General features: G+C 39.2%; 1 protein-coding gene across 4 annotated transcripts in view; it reads right to left on the bottom strand.

Annotated features, from left to right (window-relative positions):
- Window positions 1–19,000, bottom strand: part of LOC127639582 (natural killer cell receptor 2B4-like) — a 103,606-nt gene that overhangs the window by 70,233 nt on the left and 14,373 nt on the right. The window contains exons 1-5 of one of the 4 annotated variants that reach the window (XM_052121672.1): window positions 13,710–14,086; window positions 10,886–11,221; window positions 10,432–10,737; window positions 9,849–9,965; window positions 7,585–7,728 (exon numbers count right to left, since the gene is read on the bottom strand). The exons of 1 other annotated variant lie outside the window; for it this stretch is intronic. In XM_052121672.1, the coding sequence (XP_051977632.1) occupies window positions 7,727–7,728; window positions 9,849–9,965; window positions 10,432–10,737; window positions 10,886–11,221; window positions 13,710–13,752 (804 nt within the window). In that variant the 5' untranslated portion in view covers window positions 13,753–14,086 and the 3' untranslated portion in view covers window positions 7,585–7,726. Of the gene's footprint in view, window positions 1–7,584; window positions 7,729–9,848; window positions 9,966–10,431; window positions 10,738–10,885; window positions 11,222–13,709; window positions 14,089–19,000 lie in introns of those variants that run through there. 2 more of the 4 variants (XM_052121670.1, XM_052121674.1) reach the window with 2 other exon arrangements.

Below are 19,000 nucleotides of genomic sequence, written 5' to 3'. Positions count from 1 at the left end.
TATTTATAGAACGTGCTCGGCGGGCGACTCAGAGACTCCATGCGGGCTACCAGGTGCCCGCGGGCACCATGTTGGAGACCACTGATCTAGCCTATAGAATAAGTTCCTTTGCTGTCGGTAGCCTATGGGCGACTCCGTTTCTTCCTCTCTGTTGAATATGCAGCAGGTAGGGGAGGAGCTGACATCAACTAACGTTACTTAGTGGCGAGTTAACAGCAGTTAGCAGGAAAGACAGCAAAAATGAAGCAAATGAGGCTTCTAAAATTTCCGAAAGAAGTCAGTGGGTAAGAATTCTCATTTGTTTTTGTCCTTAAAGTCTAAAAATCATCATCTAGCTGGCTTTCACCCACAGTAGGCTAAACTTCAAGACATCCACTACCGCCTATTATCATATGTTATAGCCTTTGGCCTCGTGGTCAGTTCAATCGCCTCTCCCTCTGGAGGCTGCGGTTCGAGGCCCGTTCGGAGTGTACTTTTCTTGTTTATCAGGTGTTGTTTTCGCTAAGGATAACCAATAAGCATTAACATAAAATGTATGTGTGACTTGTTTTGTGATATTAGTTTGTAGGAAATATACACTTTGAGGGTAGCAAAGATGTGCCAGAATCAGGCATGGAAACTGCCAATTAATCAGTCACTTTACTTTAGAGAAAGTTAAAAGTGAAACATTTCTTATCCCAATGATCCTAATGATCCTAATGAAAGGATTTTGACAGATGAACATGGAGAATTATATACAGTTCGATGCCATGGTGTGTCAATGAACTTAGACTAAAGTCATTCATGTATTGCTTTAACTTAGGATCTTATACATCATTTTGACTATTTATGTCAAAAAATATTAATTATTTATATAAAAAAAAATTTTTTGCTTCACTTTACTGACTATAATATAACTCTTTTGTGATTACTTTATGTTAATGTACATGAAAATTCAAGAATCATGATAGATCTAAGGGCAATCCCACTGATCTGCTCTTCCCAATACATTTTCTTCAGTGGTATTGGTCTACACTTTACATGTAACACTTGATGAATTAGTTGTTTGAAGCTGATTTGCAATAAGTTATGTGCTGTATCTGTTCTTTTGCATCACAGATGATTCAGGGAGGAGAGAGGATGTTGAGGATAGTACTAGAGTGGAAGGTTTAGGAACTGTAGAAACAGGCCCAGCCAGAGCAAAACTCAAAGAATACCCTCTCACCAGCTTTGGACTACAGGGAAGTGGTTGCTAGTGTGAAAATAAAATGGTCTGGGCTAAGCCCCGGATGTCCTTCAATGCTGGAAACGCCTCTGTGTCGTCCTGCCATAGATTAAACATAACCTGTATTTAATGTATCCTGGGTTGCATTTCCTTTTATGTTGCATAGATTTGTTCATGGTTTTCCGGTACAAGGACATCAAGTGACATTATTTTTGTTGTTGATGTCAAAATCTACAGAAACTGTACTTAATATGGGCCCATTATTATCTCATTTATTACATAATATTACATATTTATACACATATTACACAGAAGGAAAGGCTCCTCATTACCATGGTTAGGTCAGTGTGCTATAGTCTTAAATAATAATAATAAATTAATGTATTTATGAAAAATAAATACTAGCTGAAACACATCTTGAAACTTTAAACGGCCACTGTTGATGTCTAATAATAATTCTAATAATTCTACCTTTAGATTATTTCATATGAAACTGAAACATTTTACTTTTACTTGTGTAAAATCCTGAAACAAATTTGTAAAGGTGATGTGTGTAATTATTAATATTTGTAACTATTTTGTTAAAGGGGCCACATCGGGCTTTAAGTAGTGCATAGGGGGCCACATTGTAATGCTTTTGAGATACAATGTTCTGCATTGATTTGGTTTGTTGTAACTTTTAAGCCCAGAAATAGTTGTGTACTCAATTTTCTGAAGTGTATCTGTGACTAATGGGACTATTCTGCAATTGCCTAAAGTATTATATTGCTCTCAAAGATAGATACTTTTCTATCAGGCATTACAAAACGCAATAAAGGCGGAGATTATCTACATTTATTTTGCCATCTCTACTTCCCTGTTAATTTATTATTCAGTTTTAATAATAATAATAAAAAAAAAAATGTATAGAACGACTAATGTTTGTCGCAAAGCGGACGAGTTTACTCTTTTTTTTTTCTTTAAAACTTGTCATGATGCGTTTCTCCTCGATGGTTTTTCAACACTCAACAGAATAACACAGGCAGCATGAATATGATAAATAATTACTGCAAGAGTTACATTAACATACAGGTGCGAAGGGACTTCAGCGTTTCTAAATTGCACAAATAAAAAATAATAATAAAATAAGTGAATTGTAAAGTATTTGTCTTTGTTTGAATAACTACTCAACCCTAACTTACACATTAATACTGGAAAAAGAGCCCCTTTGGTGTAAAAACACATTAAGTCATTTTACGGCGGGATTTTAAATGATGACCATTCACCGTAAATAAGGGCTCCCCCTCCCTACAAAAGCCAATTTAACCACTGTATATATTACTATAGTGTAAGGTAATGTGTGATGGTAATATATGTTAAATGTGTAATCCATTCCTCTGGACATTAAAAAAAGTTATTTATATAAACATAAGATACACAAATGATCTACTGACATCTGTGTATTATTAACATCATCTTTGAACACTATCTTTTATTAGTTTAACTTATGTAGACAAAATACGTTCAACTGTAAACTAAAAACTGAAGTCTAAGTTTTTAAATATCCTATAAGAAATTTTCCAGAGTTCAATGGATTTAATCTTCATTTATTTAGTTTACGGCTAAATGTATTTTGTCTTAATAACTTCTTACCAATTGGTGGCGTCGACGAGCCAACAACGCACGCCTCAAAGTTTTGCATCAAGTTTGCATTTGGACTCGGATGGAGGACACCGACAAGAAGAACCCAGCGAAAATGTGTGCTTGTTTTTATGTAAAATAAAATATAAACATGATAAATTGAAGTAATTTCTCTATAATTAATACGCATATCGACTGAGCAGTTGTGAAAAGATTAACTATGATCATTGAATTATGATTAAAAAAATTATTAATGCAAAAATAAAATATTTAATTGCCTATTATAAAATGATATATATATATAAACTATATAAAGATTACAGAGATTATCAAATTCATGAATCCACACAGGTGAAATGTTCATGACAAATGTCTGCGACAGCTCCCGAGTGCTCTCTGACGCATGGAATTTACGTCAGCGTCTGAAATCGCTCACTCATTTCGTTCACTCACTGCTGAAATATAGTGCACTCACAGCCATTCACTATATAGGAAATAGTGAATGAGTGAACGAGTGGGCGATTTCAGACACAGCACCTGTCTGCGCAAAACTCAGCGGTGAGTTTAACCACACTCAACACGTGCAACAGCATCGGCACAAGTCAAGCGAGCCATGATCCAGTTCCGAAGGAGCGCGTGTGTTTAAACTTGTCTGGCCATAGTTCAGTTACACATTCCTTCAAAACTTTTGGTTGAGCGCATTTTATCGAGTCTTATTCAATCAAAAGTATTTATGCAAATTGCTGGATGCAGTGAAAACTACAGACTTAAGCAGATCTAAATGCTCTTCCTCAGTTTTCATACACAATGACACTTCATTGTATGTTTTTATTTTCAAATTAATGTTAATCAAAACCTATTTGTGATTTGAGGGGTCATATTTGTTCTTCATTTACAGCCAGACCTTAAAGAAATGTAATGCCTTTTTTAATGTAATTACATACTATTTTAATGTAAATAAATGCATATTATTAACCGTTTTATTTTTCATATTAACATGTTAGTTACAAGAAATGTGTCCGGTAAGATACATCCGGGGAGAAAAGGTTGGCCCCGTTGAGATTTCATCTGGATAACATGGCCCCCACAAGTAGGTAGTTGAAAAGCCCCTCTGTAAAGTATAAAACTATAAAATACGGTAATAACCATAAACAAAGTGGATCGGACCGAAAACATTTCTACATATAAATGATGTGATCCAAAGAGCAGTTGAACATCAGTGAAACACTTTCTTTGAGATGTCTGTGAGACGTTTATGATTTAGAATGTTTGTAAATCTGATCTTTGTAAGATGTTCGGCAGATGTCTTTGAGACGTTTATGATTTAGAATGTTTGTGAATCTGATCTTTGTAAGATGTTCGGCAGATGTCTTTGAGACGTTTATGATTAAGAATGTTTGTAAATCTGATCTTTGTAAGATGTTCAGCAGATGTCTTTGAGACGTTTATGATTTAGAATGTTTGTGAATCTGATCTTTGTAAGATGTTCGGCAGATGTCTTTGAGACGTTTATGATTTAGAATGTTTGTAAATCTGATCTTTGTAAGATGTTCGGCGGATGTCTTTGAGACGTTTATGATTAAGAATGTTTGTAAATCTGATCTTTGTAAGATGTTCGGCAGATGTCTTTGAGACGTTCATGATTTAGAATGTTTGTAAATCTGATCTTTGTAAGATGTTCATCAGATGTCTTTGAGACGTTTATGATTAAGAATGTTTGTAAATCTGATCTTTGTAAGATGTTCAGCAGATGTCTGTGAGACGTTCATGATTTAGAATGTTTGTAAATCTGATCTTTGTAAGATGTTCATCAGATGTCTTTGAGACGTTTATGATTAAGAATGTTTATAAATCTGATCTTTGTAAGATGTTCATAAGATGTTTTTGAGACGTTCATGATTTAGAATGTTTGTGAATCTGATTTTTGTAAGATGTTCAGCAGATGTCTGTGAGATGTTCATGATTTAGAATGTTTGTAAATCTGATCTTTGTGAGATGTTCAGCAGATGTCTTTGAGACGTTTATGATTAAGAATGTTTGTAAATCTGATCTTTGTGAGATGTTCAGCAGATGTCTTTGAGACGTTTATGATTTAGAATGTTTGTAAATCTGATCTTTGTGAGATGTTCAGCAGATGTCTTTGAGACGTTTATGATTAAGAATGTTTGTAAATCTGATCTTTGTGAGATGTTCAGCAGATGTCTTTGAGACGTTTATGATTTAGAATGTTTGTAAATCTGATCTTTGTGAGATGTTCAGCAGATGTCTTTGAGACGTTTATGATTAAGAATGTTTGTAAATCTGATCTTTGTGAGATGTTCAGCAGATGTCTTTGAGACGTTTATGATTTAGAATGTTTGTAAATCTGATCTTTGTGAGATGTTCAGCAGATGTCTTTGAGACGTTTATGATTTAGAATGTTTGTAAATCTGATCTTTGTGAGATGTTCAGCAGATGTCTTTGAGACGTTTATGATTAAGAATGTTTGTAAATCTGATCTTTGTGAGATGTTCAGCAGATGTCTGTGAGATGTTCATGATTTAGAATGTTTGTAAATCTGATCTTTGTGAGATGTTCAGCAGATGTCTTTGAGACGTTTATGATTTAGAATGTTTGTAAATCTGATCTTTGTGAGATGTTCAGCAGATGTCTTTGAGACGTTTATGATTAAGAATGTTTGTAAATCTGATCTTTGTGAGATGTTCAGCAGATGTCTTTGAGACGTTTATGATTAAGAATGTTTGTAAATCTGATCTTTGTGAGATGTTCGGCAGATGTCTTTGAGACGTTTATGATTAAGAATGTTTGTAAATCTGATCTTTGTAAGATGTTCGGCAGATGTCTTTGAGACGTTCATGATTTAGAATGTTTGTGAATCTGATTTTTGTAAGATGTTCTGCAGATGTCTGTGAGATGTTTATGATTTAGAATGTTTGTAAATCTCAAGTCAAGTGGTTTTTATTGTCGTTTCAACCATATACAGTTAGTGCAGTACACAGCAAAACGAGACAACGTTCCTCCAGGACCATGGTGCTACATAAAAACAACAAAGGACCAACACAGGACCACATGACACTACACAACGAAATAAAATACCTATATAAAGTGCACATGCAAACATTTGCAAAAAGTACGGGACAGTACAACGAATTTCTGACAATGAACAGGACAATAGACACAGTGCAGCGCCGACCAGTACACAGTAGTGCAAAAAGTTGAAAGTTTCTAAAAACGTAAACATAACATACTATGAGATAGTGTTCTATGCTCATAGCAGTTTTGGGGTAGCAGACAGTTATAAAGTGACAGTAATTAAAGTGCAACTCAGGACACGTGTGTGTGTGTGTGTGTGTGTGTGTGTCAAACCAGTCTCTGAGTATTGAGGAGTCTGATGGCTTGGGGGAAGAAGCTGTTACACAGTCTGGCCGTGAGGGCCCGAATGCTTCGGTACCTCTTGCCAGACGGCAGGAGGGTAAAGAGTTTGTGTGAGGGGTGTGCGGGGTCAGTCCACAATGCTGGTTGCTTTGTGGATACAGTGTTTTTTGTAAATGTCTTTGATGGAGGGAAGAGAGACCCCAATGATCTTCTCAGCTGTCCTCACTATCCTCTGCAGGGCTTTGCGGTCCAAAACGGTGCAAGTCCCAAACCAGGCAGTGATGCAGCTGCTCAGGATGCTCTCAATAGTCCCTCTATAGAATGCAGTGAGGATGGGGGGTGGGAGATGTGCTTTCCTCAGCCTTCGAAGAAAGTAGAGACGCTGCTGGGCTTTCTTGGTGATAGAGCTGGTGTTGAGGGACCAGGTGAGGTTCTCCGCCAGGTGAACACCAAGGAATTTTGTGCTCTTGACGATCTCCACAGAGGAGCCGTCGATGTTCAGCGGAGTGTGTTCACCTTGTGCTCTCCTAAAGTCAACAACCATCTCTTTTGTTTTGTCCACATTCAGGGACAGGTTGTTGACTCTACACCAGTCCGTCAGCCGCTGCACCTCCTCTCTGTATGCTGACTCGTCGTTCTTGCTGATGAGACCCACCACGGTCGTGTCATCGGCGAACTTGATGATGTGGTTCGAGCTGTGCATTGCTGCACAGTCGTTAGTCAGCAGAGTGAACAGCAGTGGACTGAGCACACAGCCCTGGGGGGCGCCAGTCTGATCTTTTTAAGATGTTAACTAGATTTTGATGCTTTCCAGATGAAAAGATCTAAAACAGACATCTCAGAGATGTAATGTATTTGTGCTATCTGGGGAATTACCATTATAGTTATTACTGTTTAAGTTAGATTCAAATTCAAGTGTCAGTTGTATACAGTTTACTGTTCTCCTGAACTCATAACTAAACTGTAAAATAAGAGTGGGAAATTTTTCTTAGCAAGTGGGAACATGTCTTGTCTGACAGGGTAAACAACTAACTGTAGTCAAGTAACAGCAGGTTAGACGCTGATGGCGGGATTCAAATAAGCACCAAACATTCAGAATCTGCAACGTGTTTGACAAGATGTCAAATCAGATGATCAATTTATCAATCTATGACCATCTGGTGTTTGGGGGAAATAACTACAGTGTCAGATGTGGCTTGTTAAGGGTAAAAAAAAGCTGTACATGAACAATTCAATATGAATAAATAACATTAAAGGAAAATTACAGATTTCTTTCTTTCACTTTAAAAAAGTATCACAAAGAAATTAACATTATTTTAAATATATTTTTCAAAAATAATGTGCACTATAATGGGTATATCTGCCAGCATTAAAAAACATGGATGTCTCAGTGACATGGATGTCATTATTAGAAAACAATAAAAAAAAATGTATTTGTACATCAACTTGCTTTACATTGGGCTGCATTAATAACCTTGATCTCGTAGGACGACAATGGAGTAGACTGAATGGTTTTCTTCATTGGCTTTCTGTAAGAAACAAACCACAGGAACATTACAGTGACACATGTTTCACTGGGCTCAGACAGTATCATTCTGTAACATATCCCAAAAACAAAAAGAAGCTACAAGAAAAAGGAGAGCCGAGTTCCCCTCCTGTCACTCACTCAACTTGTGTCGATGTAGTGAAACTTGGGGACAATAGGGGTCGCAGAGCCCCGAAACACCTCTGATCTTTGACAAAAGGCCAATGAGAATTGGCGAGTGGAATTTGCATGCCACACCCCCAGACTTACGAGTACATTGAAGTGAACGTCATTTTAGAGATGCCTTTCTGTCTTTGTGTGATTCCTGTGATGCGGTCGTTATCTCCCCGCCTCTGACGGCCATGGGCGCTGCCTCACGTGTCTGGGCCGCGATCACACAGAGACAGCGTTTGTGGATGGTTTGGGTTCTCATTGCGAGGACATGACCGTGGCAATGTTGCGATCGCGGCTTTCCTTCTTCTGAGGGAAAGCCACTTCAGGCACCTCCCGTGCTACTCCTTCTACCCACGGGTATGAGGCGGCCCGGCTGGAGCTGGAGGAGATTTGGGGAGTTCAATTGGTGCGGTCTCGCCATGTAAATCCCCGTGGACCTCCCATTCCCCAGCATGCTCGTTTGCCCCCATTGAGTTCCAAGACAAGACCAGCTCGCCTCATGGCCAGCTTAATGTCTCTTTCGGGGCTCACGAGCAGGATGAGTTCTCGATCGCTGCATTGGAGAGCGCACTGGCGATGCCAGATGCCGAGGACTCGACTGGGCTGCCACCTTCGGGTCTGCCCACCCAGTCTGAGGCCGACGCCAAGCTGACCGTTATGCTTGCATGGGCCGCCGCGAGTGTCGGTTGGACTGGAACAATCCGTCCTCCCCTGAGCCCTCGCAGCTAGATGATTGGTCCACTCATGGCCACACACCCCCCCCCCACCCCCCCCCGGTCCCTTTCTTCCCGGAAGTGCACGACGAACTGACGAAGTCATGGAGGGCATCTTTTGCTGCCGACTTCCAGGTTCGTCCGCTCTCACTACCCTCGACAGGGGTATACCTCTTGCCACAACGCTGTACTAGCCGCTGAAATGGCAGCTAGTACACAAGCCGCCATTTCTTGGTTCCTCAGCACAAAACCTGAATGAGAGTGGGCATTCCAGTTCCTTTTATACCCGTATGTCCAGGGGAGTGGCATGCAAATTCCACTCGCCAATTCTCGTTGGCATTTTCTCAAAGTGTCTTGGCGTTTCGGGGCTCTCAAGAGTGACCCCTTGTGTCACTACATCGACACAATTCTCGTTCCCTCCATTGGGGAAGGGAGGTTACGACAGTATCCGAGACGTTTTCTGATGTCGTTGAATCTTACTGGTTTCTACAGTTGAGTCTTGGGGATGGTACCATGTACAATGCAGTTGTTTTCACATATCCCAACTAAGCTGGGGTCAGAGTGCGGGGTCAGCCATGAAACAGCGCCCCTGGAGCAGATAGGGTCAAGGGCCTTGCTCAAGGGCCCAACAGTGGTATCTTGGCGGTGCTGGGGCTTGAACCCCCGACCTTTCGGTCAGTAACCCAGAGCCTTAACCGCTGAGAGAGAGAGAGATTTACGGGCAGCTGTCCGATACTTTTGTGTGTTTGTCTTTTTGTTTAGTTCTTCATTAAACTATTATTTATATTGTCAAGCCGGTTCTCACCTCCTTTCCCATATACCTTTACAGTGTCTTTATTGAAGCAACATCATGCACAATCAAATAACTACAAGCACTAACAACTGCACAACAAGACACACAGCTCCTTTACTTTTACAAGCAAATATACAATAGATCTTTATCCGAGTACCTGTTGTAAAAGTGGAGGATTTACTGGCAGACAGACGCATACAGAGGAAACAACAATTACACGTCTTACCGTACTCAGAATACCACGTTCACAAAATATTGTATCAGCGTAAAATACTTCTTCCTCATGAGTCTGAACTGTTTTAATAATAATAAATCACAGTTTTCAGACTAGAAAACATTTAATAAGTCTAAAATGGTTGTTTTAAAAAATACATATTTTGGCATGTCTTTTGAACACTTTATATTTGCCCAAAAAGGCTCAGTTCAGTGGTAAATAGTACTTACACACTGGTCTTGTATTTTTCTTGTGGTGTAAGTAAATCCCACCTACAGCCGCAGCTGTGATCAGTATCAGTAGAGAAAGACTTATCACCAATATAATGGTTGAATGCTCTCTGCGTTCTGTAATGAAAAAAGAATAAACATTAATAAGTCCTGCCTGAACAAAAATGTAATATGCACAGTCTCGTATACAAACCATCATCATGAGTGAAACTACTGGATTTGTATGTCTTTGTTCAGAGTGTAAACAGCAAGGGTTTGATATGATGGTCATAAAAGGAACATGGCACAAGACAATTTGCAAAAATACTCAAATACGTGAAGAGTAACAACAAACCAGTGCAGCATTTATGCTATCTTGCATTAATAATTATTAGAGGTAAGAGATCCTACAAAACACAGCTGAGCAACTCAGAAAACCATAACCGTGCGTATCCACTGGTGTGAGCGATGCAAAGTGGGCATATTCAATTAATTCCAATGGCAGCCGATTGGACGCTGTTGAGGTGGATTCTCATTGGAATTCATTGAAAGTAATTAATGCTCGCCACTTGCCAGCGGACACACAGTATCTCTGTTGACACACCTGAACCCGGCTGACAGACTTCATTAATGTTGAGATGTTTAGTCTGGTTTCTGATGGGATTGTTGATCACACAGCTGTAGATGTTGTTCTCCTGATATTCCACCTCCAGAGGTAGAGAGAGACTGCTGTTGAGATCAGACACACTGATGGAGGACAATAAACTGTTTCCTTTGTACCAGGAGAGAGTCACATGTGTCACATTCACCACTGAACACAGCAACACACATTTAGAGCTTGAAGAACTTTTACGTGATGATGACTTTTGTGAGGAGTCACTGATGATGATGATGGGAATGGGCAGATGAGCTGAGATACATAAGAATAAATTAGTAAAATTATACTTATAGACTAAATACATTAAAACCTCTATTTTAGTGCCTATTATGTATTTTTAAGTTTACAATGTATTTCCAACTATATTTATCTCTATAAATAAACTCTTGTGTTTACTCACCGTATACAGTAACACTGAAATATTTGTATGAGATCCCTTTACTTCTGAAGATAGTTAGTTTATAAAGTCCAGAGTGTTCGATTCTGATGTTTCTGATGGTGAGAGATCCAGTCTGATCATCCAACTGCAGTTTGTCTCCAAATATCTCATTACTCTCATGCATATCAATGATCTGCTTATAGATTTCAGCTATTCGAGTGTCTGAATTTTTAATTCTGAATGCCCACAGTATCTGATCATTTCTCTGTATATCAGTAACATCAGTGTGTAGAGTGACAGAATCTCCCTCCATCACCGACACTGACTCCAATCCATCCGTATCAACACCAAACACACCTGAAGAACAAAAACAAACAAACATTAAGCGATCAATTCCACAGGCAAAAAAGACATTCCTCGTTCTGTAACTCAATCCAAGGCCTACAAACAAGCAACCATTATGCAATCCATTCTTTCTTTTTTTCTCGTATGCGTTCTTTTAGATCACATTTAGCATGTTTGTCCAAATTACAGTCTTTTGGCCATTTGCATCCTGTCGATTGCTCTCGTGCAGCCCGCAAGGCTGGTTCTGAATATCAACTGTTCTTTCAGGAAGACTCGTAGACTCCTGACAATGCACCGCTGTTCTTCAAAGCATCATTGTTTTAAATGTTTGAACATTGTTTATTTTTTGAACGAGACGTCCCGGTAGAATCAGGATGACACAGGATCAGGATGCCTTCACGGAGGGAAAATATTTGTACTAATTAAAACCTTCAGTTTCACTCTGCTATTCTCACACAATACCAACGTATGTTTTGGAAAATAGTGCATTTTTAGAAATAAATGATCGTGACTACTTTATCTGCTTGTACCATCAGTTTTTCTTGCATACCTGCACTTCTTAAGAGTCTCCTGGTACGATATAATGTCTTTATTTAATGTAAGTTAGTGATTCGATGATGCCAGCCAATCACTTTTATTTGACCTTCCAATTTAATTTGATCAAACTGCGGTGTAAACATCCGAGCCCTGTCTGTTAAAAACTCAGCGGTGAGTTTAACCACACTCAACACGTGCAACAGCATCGGCACTAGTCAAGCGATCCATGATCCGGTTCCGAAGGAGCGCGTGTGTTTAAGCTTGTCTGGCCATAGTTCAGTTACACTTTCCTCCAAAACTTTGGGTGAGCGCATTTTATCAAGTCTTATTCAATCAAAAGTATTTATGCAAATTGCTGGATGCAGTCAAAACTACAGACTTAAGCAGATCTAAATGCTCTTCCTCAGTTTTCATACACAATGACACTAAATTGTATGTTTTTATTTTCAAAGTCAAGTTAATCAAATCCTATTTGTTATTTGAGGGTTGTGAGGTCATATTTGTTCTTCATTTACAGCCAGACCTTAAATAAATTTAATCTAATGCCTTTTTAATGTAATTACATAGTATTTTAATGTAAATAAATGCATATTATTAACAGTTTTATTTTTCATATTAACATGTTAGTTACAAGAAATGTGTTCGGTAAGATACATCCGGGGAGAAAAGGTTGGCCCCGTTGAGATTTCATCTGGATAACATGGCCCCCACAAGTAGTTGAAAAGCCCCTCTGTAAAGTATAAAACATACAGTAATAACAATAAACAAAGTGGATCGGACCGAAAACATTTAAACATATAAATGATGTGATCCAAAGAGCATTTGAACAGCGGAGAAACACTTTCTTATGATGTGTTACATTCATACGAGCAGACGGAGAAGTACGTTTGAAGTAAGTTTGGAGCAGAAGAAATAGAAATAAACCTTGTGTAAATTGTCAGCTTTATGCTAAGCTATTTTACATGCACATGTTACCAGACACGATCATATTTCTTATCAAGAAAATTCACGTTGGATAGTAAGATCTTTGATATTAGGGTAAAAATCATATTCTTGATAATATTTTTTGTATTGTTTTCCTGTAAAAATATCTAAAAATCCTTAAAACAAGATCAATTTGATTGATCTTGTTTTAGGGTTTTTCAGAGAATGTATTTTTAACATGTGTACTTTGTCTTACTGCACTGATAGTTTTTATAGTCAAAACAACTGAAAAAAAAATCAACAAGTGCTGAAGAAGTAATCCAAAGTATTTAGATTACATTACTGACCTTGAGTAATCTAACGGAATATGTTGCAAATTACATTTTACAGCATGTATTCTGTAATCTATAGTAGAATACATTTCAAAAGTAACCCTCACAACCCTGTAGATGTATAATTGGGACTGAGGTTGAGATATCAAAATTTCCCCAAAAATACACACCATTGGCAAGATGGATGCCGTTGGCATTAACACAGCCAAAATTATCGGAAAAAAACTAAACTGAAAAGACAGAAATGTCCAGAAGGTCGCATAAGGGTTTTAAGGCCAATTTCTATGTAATATACCAGGTCGATTTCTCTTCTCAGTCCACGCCTGTGTGGGGACAATTGTATGTGTCAAAAGTGCTCTTTGTGTCCATACAATACTTCTGGAAAACATTAATTATGCATCTGGGTTTTGGGCATTTATTTGATTATTAGACAGATCAATCACATGTGGAAAAAATTGCATGTTTATGCTGATTAAAATTGTATTTCTATATATCAAAAACAGTATTTTTACTAGTTAAAATTCACATTTAAAGATATCAGTAAAATCCTGCGAATGACTATATGCTAAAATGGCTTGCCATACTAGTCAGTATTCGTGGGGTGTAGCAAACACAGTTCAAACTGTTGTCTACTCGATCCACCCCTGCAGCCACATTAAAACAGAGATAATATTGGGAATCTCATTCGATAAAATAAAAGCACTTACCAAATGCGAGCCACAGCCACAAGAAACACGATTTAGCAATCATTTTAAAATCCACATGATTTAGAGCATGGATTCAATCCAGAGAAGTGCGATCTTCTTGCTTTCTCCAACTGAGATGAAACAAAAAGACAGATCTACTTTCTTTATAGATCCAGCTGCTGAAACAAAAGTCTTTTGGGATTAATATGGGTCCACAAACAAACAACAGTCCGAGTGTTTCATGCACACGAAACACGAAGCGTTGCATAAAGGTGTTTCTTCAAACTGATTAAAATATATGTAATCCGGCATAAAAGATGGAATAATGTGTTGTTCTGCGGAGATTAAAAACTAAATAAAACAAAACAAAGAAACAGGAATGAGAGCCAAATTTTTGGGTAATGCCCCTCCTCAGCGCCCCTCCTTTTTTCATGAGCTCATCATTTGACAAGAAATGTATGATATATTTTTCTTTCTTTCTGTATTAAAGGTGCATTGTTTTTTAAGCCCATAAATGTCAATGCATGGACCCATTGAGCTGCATGTGAGCTGAGAAAAGCATCTCTTTCATAGACAAACAGAAGGAAGACTGTGAGCTGATCCTCTGTTATATGAATATACTGTGAATCAACAAAGTGTCTTTGTGCTGCCCACATTCATGGTTTTGTTCAGCTGGTGGTTTTCATCTCTGCACCTCTTCCTGTCATTTTCTTTATAACCAACCCAAACCTTTCAGAGTGAACTCACTGCACCAGAAAACACATCTGAACTTCTTGCACATCACATGGACTTCCTAATCCATCACACAGAACACACATTTATGATTATTAACATCTCAAACAAGCCCTGAGATAATAAATCACATAAGAGTCACTCACAGGTGTTCACTTTGATAAGATAAGGGGGTAACTGGGTGGGCCAGGCTGGGGTCACTTGTTGGGGGGGTAACACTATCCTTTAAATTGTTGAGTTGTGGTGTTGGTGGGGTAGTGGTGATTGTTTGGGATCCCTGTCTTTTAAGTTGTTGAGCATGATGGTGGTGGTGGTGGGGGGGGGGGGGGGTATTGGGGTTTGGGTGGATGGCTGTCCTTTAAGTTGTGGAGCATGGCGGGTATGGGGGGGCTGGGGTGGATCACTGTCCTTTAAGTTGTTGAGAACCGCCCCTAATAATAGTCATTAAGAAATTTGACAGCAATCTATAAATAAGCAGCTTGTCATTTTGGTTTGAGTTCAGAACTGAAAGGGAGCCTCATTTAATTTGTTTTTAAACCCACCACTGAATTCACACTTTCACCATTTTTTGACACTTTGGCTTTTGGTATCCCACCATTTCCTGTACAACAAAGAGACCGAATTACTTTCAGCAGTCGGCTTATGTGCCGAATAATAGTGTGGAAGTAAGAAAACACATTTACTTTGTGTGGGACACACTTGAACACTCTGTGATCCCATGTTCGGTATTATATCTCACATGAGTGTTTTTAACATTCAAATGAAAATTATTTGTTCTCCTTTGGTCAGGATAAGATCATATTATCTTGTTTGTGCATCATCTGCATTGTGAAAGGTAGAAACTCCCCCACTCTTTAACATCCTGTTTGCATACAAGGTCAAATGTGCATCTACAGTAATTATCAAGTTCCTGCAAGTTTCCGTAACTCAAAGCTTGTGTTCACACCAAAAGCTGTTTTTCTGAGTTCTGCCTCTGTGGTAAATGTTCAAAGTCACAGTGCTTCTGTCTGTCTTAGATCTATCAGTGCATCAAATCATGTTTTTCTTTGAAAACCTCATTGGATGTTATTTATTGTGCGGTCTGATCTCATTGAATCACATTTCTAGACCTAGATTTCTGCCAGCAGTTTCCTGGTGTACTTTTATTTTTGCATCGCTCTTATGACGTCTGAACACTTTTACTGTACCGCATAACTTGTAAAACGATACATTTTAACATTTGCATTTTACAAACTTGTTCCAGTCTGATCAAACTGTTAATGGTAAATGGTCTGCACTTATTTAGCTCCTTTTTAACCATGGCAGCATTCAAAGCGCTTTATACTGCATCTCATTCACCCATTCACACACTAATGATGGCAGATCTGCCATGCAAGGTGCTAGCCCGCCAACTTGGGGAGCAACTTGGGGTTCAGTGTCTTGCCCAAGGACACTTGGGCATGTGGAGTCATGTGGGCCGGGAATCGAACCGCCAACCCTGTGATTAGCGGCCGACCCGCTCTACCACCTGAGCCACAGCCGCCCCTTTTGTGCAATAGCTCAACTGATGGAGCGTTGCACTTGCAATGCGACAGAATGGAGTACGAGTCCTGAAGGGTTTCGTTAGTCCACACATGAGCCCAAAGTGTCACAGAAGCTCCACAGAATGATGTGGTTTCTTCAGCAATTGTAACTGTGTTTTTGACACTATCAGTTAGGTTTTAGGTTTAAGGTTTAGGGTAAGGAGACCGATTTATAGCCTAATATGCACAGATGTTTGCCCCTCCACACTCTTATGCAATGAGGAGAAGAATCAATAAAGATGCACAGCTAACGCTGCCCAGTGCGTGGACATTTGGGTGTGTATAATTGTAATGTTATAGTATTTTCTATAGTAAAATGGTCAGAATCTCCATCACTCCACATTGTAAACTGTGAATTGCTCATGTTCCCCAGACCAAGACACCATTGTTTAAGACATCAGCAAGGTGTAAAGCATGCCCAAAGTCAGAGTTAAATGATAGGGGTTGTTCTTTGTATTCTTCTGTAAGCTGACACATTGTTCTCAGTCATGTAATCTCAAGATCAGCCACCATCTTTATTCAGTGGGGACTTTTATGCCCTCTCTGTGTATGACCATTGTTATTTTTTACTCTTCTTGCCCGTCCACCATTGCACATTTCCCTAAATTCCTATTGACTTCGTAAGTTTCTTTGCATGATTTAAACATGTAATCAGAATCGACCCCGTTTAGTTTCCTGGTCTTAGTTTCTATAAACTATCATCAAAATGTAACAACTGTGACTTTCCCTTTCCATTGATGTCAATGGACAAATTCCCCCATATGGAGTCAATTTCCAACATTAACTATCGTCATTTCTCACCCTGCAAAAACGTCACATAACGCATAAGTAGGATGGACTTGACCTTAAGATCTTATTTGTGCTGAGGACCAGTATGTATGTTTAACTTCTTGCTGTGATGTTTTCAGCACTTTAGTCTATAGTAACATTACAGGACAGGTGTTAAAGTGGAAACTCTTCACCCGTATACTGCACACAGGCACATGTGCACAACACATTTTGCACAACACATTTTGCACCTACTTGCACATCCTATAATAGCCTTGCTCTTGTTCTACATAATTTGATTGCATGTTTGAGACCACAGCGGAGCTCATTTGTCTCTGTAGGCCACAGTGCATGAAGCGTCACCGAAAACCAGACAGCTTGTGCATCCCGTCTTCAAAGCATGAAATATTGTATAATCTATATTGACCTGTAGTCGTTACCTTAAGGATGCCTCACTGCATCATTAGACACCTGCACTAAACCTCAACTGCTTAGCCTTCATTACGTCTATGTTGGGTATTTTTCTGATGTTTTCTTTTGACAATGCGTTTTGTGGTCTCAAAGCAACTATCAGCTGTAATGCCAGATCTCTGTGGCATTGCATTTGAAAACATACAATAGAAATACACAGTGAAAGGGGTCCTTGTATGCCACCATTTTTTAAACAAGTTTATTTCAGCAATAAAGTCCAAAAGGCTGTATTATATGGATATAATCATGATGTCACTATTTCATAGGGAATGGCAGACTACAGTAGCTTGCAACTCTTCATTTTGCTGCAGCAGATTTTTGTAAGCATACAATATTTATGTTGCAACCATTTCACATACAATTTAAAAAAACAAAGAAGTAGACTGTAGTATGCAATATCAATTCCAAACATAAATACATGCATTAGACCAGTTTCATAATGGCCTACAGTATATTTCATATATTGTCTCTTTTTTTTTCAATCGAGCTGGCACCAACCAGCTGCTGTTTTTAAAGATGATACAACTAGGAACACCTGGATGCCATCTGCTCAAGTCATCCTTTTACAAACTGCCATCTGGCAGAGGCAGTACAAAGTCAATGTGTGCGGAGGAGGAGGAGGAGGAGGAGGAGGAGAGTGTTTTCCAAGTAATTACACAACACTTAATTTACTTGTTGTCAAGAGTGCCATCTGGTGGTGTCTTACTGTACATTCACTGTTATTCATCAACTCTGCCCTGTAGTGTGCTCTGATGACCTGCACTCGCCTCTCCTGTTCAATGCGTCTAGATCTGAACTCATAAACCACTAGAGTTAGAGCAGCCACGCCCACCAGACTAGAGAGGACCAATCGGATCACAGCTTCAGTAACACTGCAACAGATGAGGGAGTCTGAAAGAAGAGAAAGAACAACATGTGCACTTTATAAACTCTTTCAAACAGATGCTGGTATTTTCATAAAGGGACTAAATGCCCATGTACACTGCAGTAATATCACAGCTGATATACCTGAACACATCTGACAGACTTCAGTGATGTTGAGATGTTTAGTCTGGTTTCTGATGGGATTGTTGATCACACAGCTGTAGATGTTGTTCTCCTGATATTCCACCTCCAGAGGTAGAGAGAGACTGTTGAGATCAGACACACTGATGGAGGACAATAAACTGTTTCCTTTGTACCAGGAGAGAGTCACATGTGTCACATTCATCACTGAACACAGCAACACACATTTAGATGAACTTTCAGATGATGAAGAACATTGAGAAGAGACTCCGGTGATGATGGGAACGGGAAGACGAGCTGGAAAACAGACAAGAATAAACAGAAATAGAAACATCTCGGTTAATGTCGTAACCTCCGTTCCCTGATGGAGGGAACGAGACATTGTGTTGATGAAGTGACACTAGGGGTCGCTCTTGAGAGCCCAAGACACCTTCAGATATTTGAGAAAAGGCCAATGAGAAGTTGGCGAATTGGCGATCTAAACTTGCATACCACTCCCCCGCATACGGGAATAAAGCAGCCCTGGGCAGCGGATTTAGTCAGGTTTTTGCACTGAGGAGCCGAGACACACTACAGCAGTGTAGTTCATCCTGTGGCAAGAGGGACACAACGTCTCGTTCGTTCGCGCCAGCTGCGGCCTTTTCTCTGTATATTTACCTCTCCGCAGAAGAATGAATTCGGCTGGGGCTTTTAATGCTCATGAAACACGCAGTGGAAGGCGTTCTTTTCCGTTTCTATTCTTTCAGGGGGAAAAGATCCTGCCCCAAAAGGGGG

Source organism: Xyrauchen texanus, chromosome 48, assembly GCF_025860055.1.
Source record: "Xyrauchen texanus isolate HMW12.3.18 chromosome 48, RBS_HiC_50CHRs, whole genome shotgun sequence".
Lineage (NCBI taxonomy): Eukaryota > Metazoa > Chordata > Actinopteri > Cypriniformes > Catostomidae > Xyrauchen > Xyrauchen texanus.
This window is presented reverse-complemented; position numbering and strand designations above follow the sequence as displayed.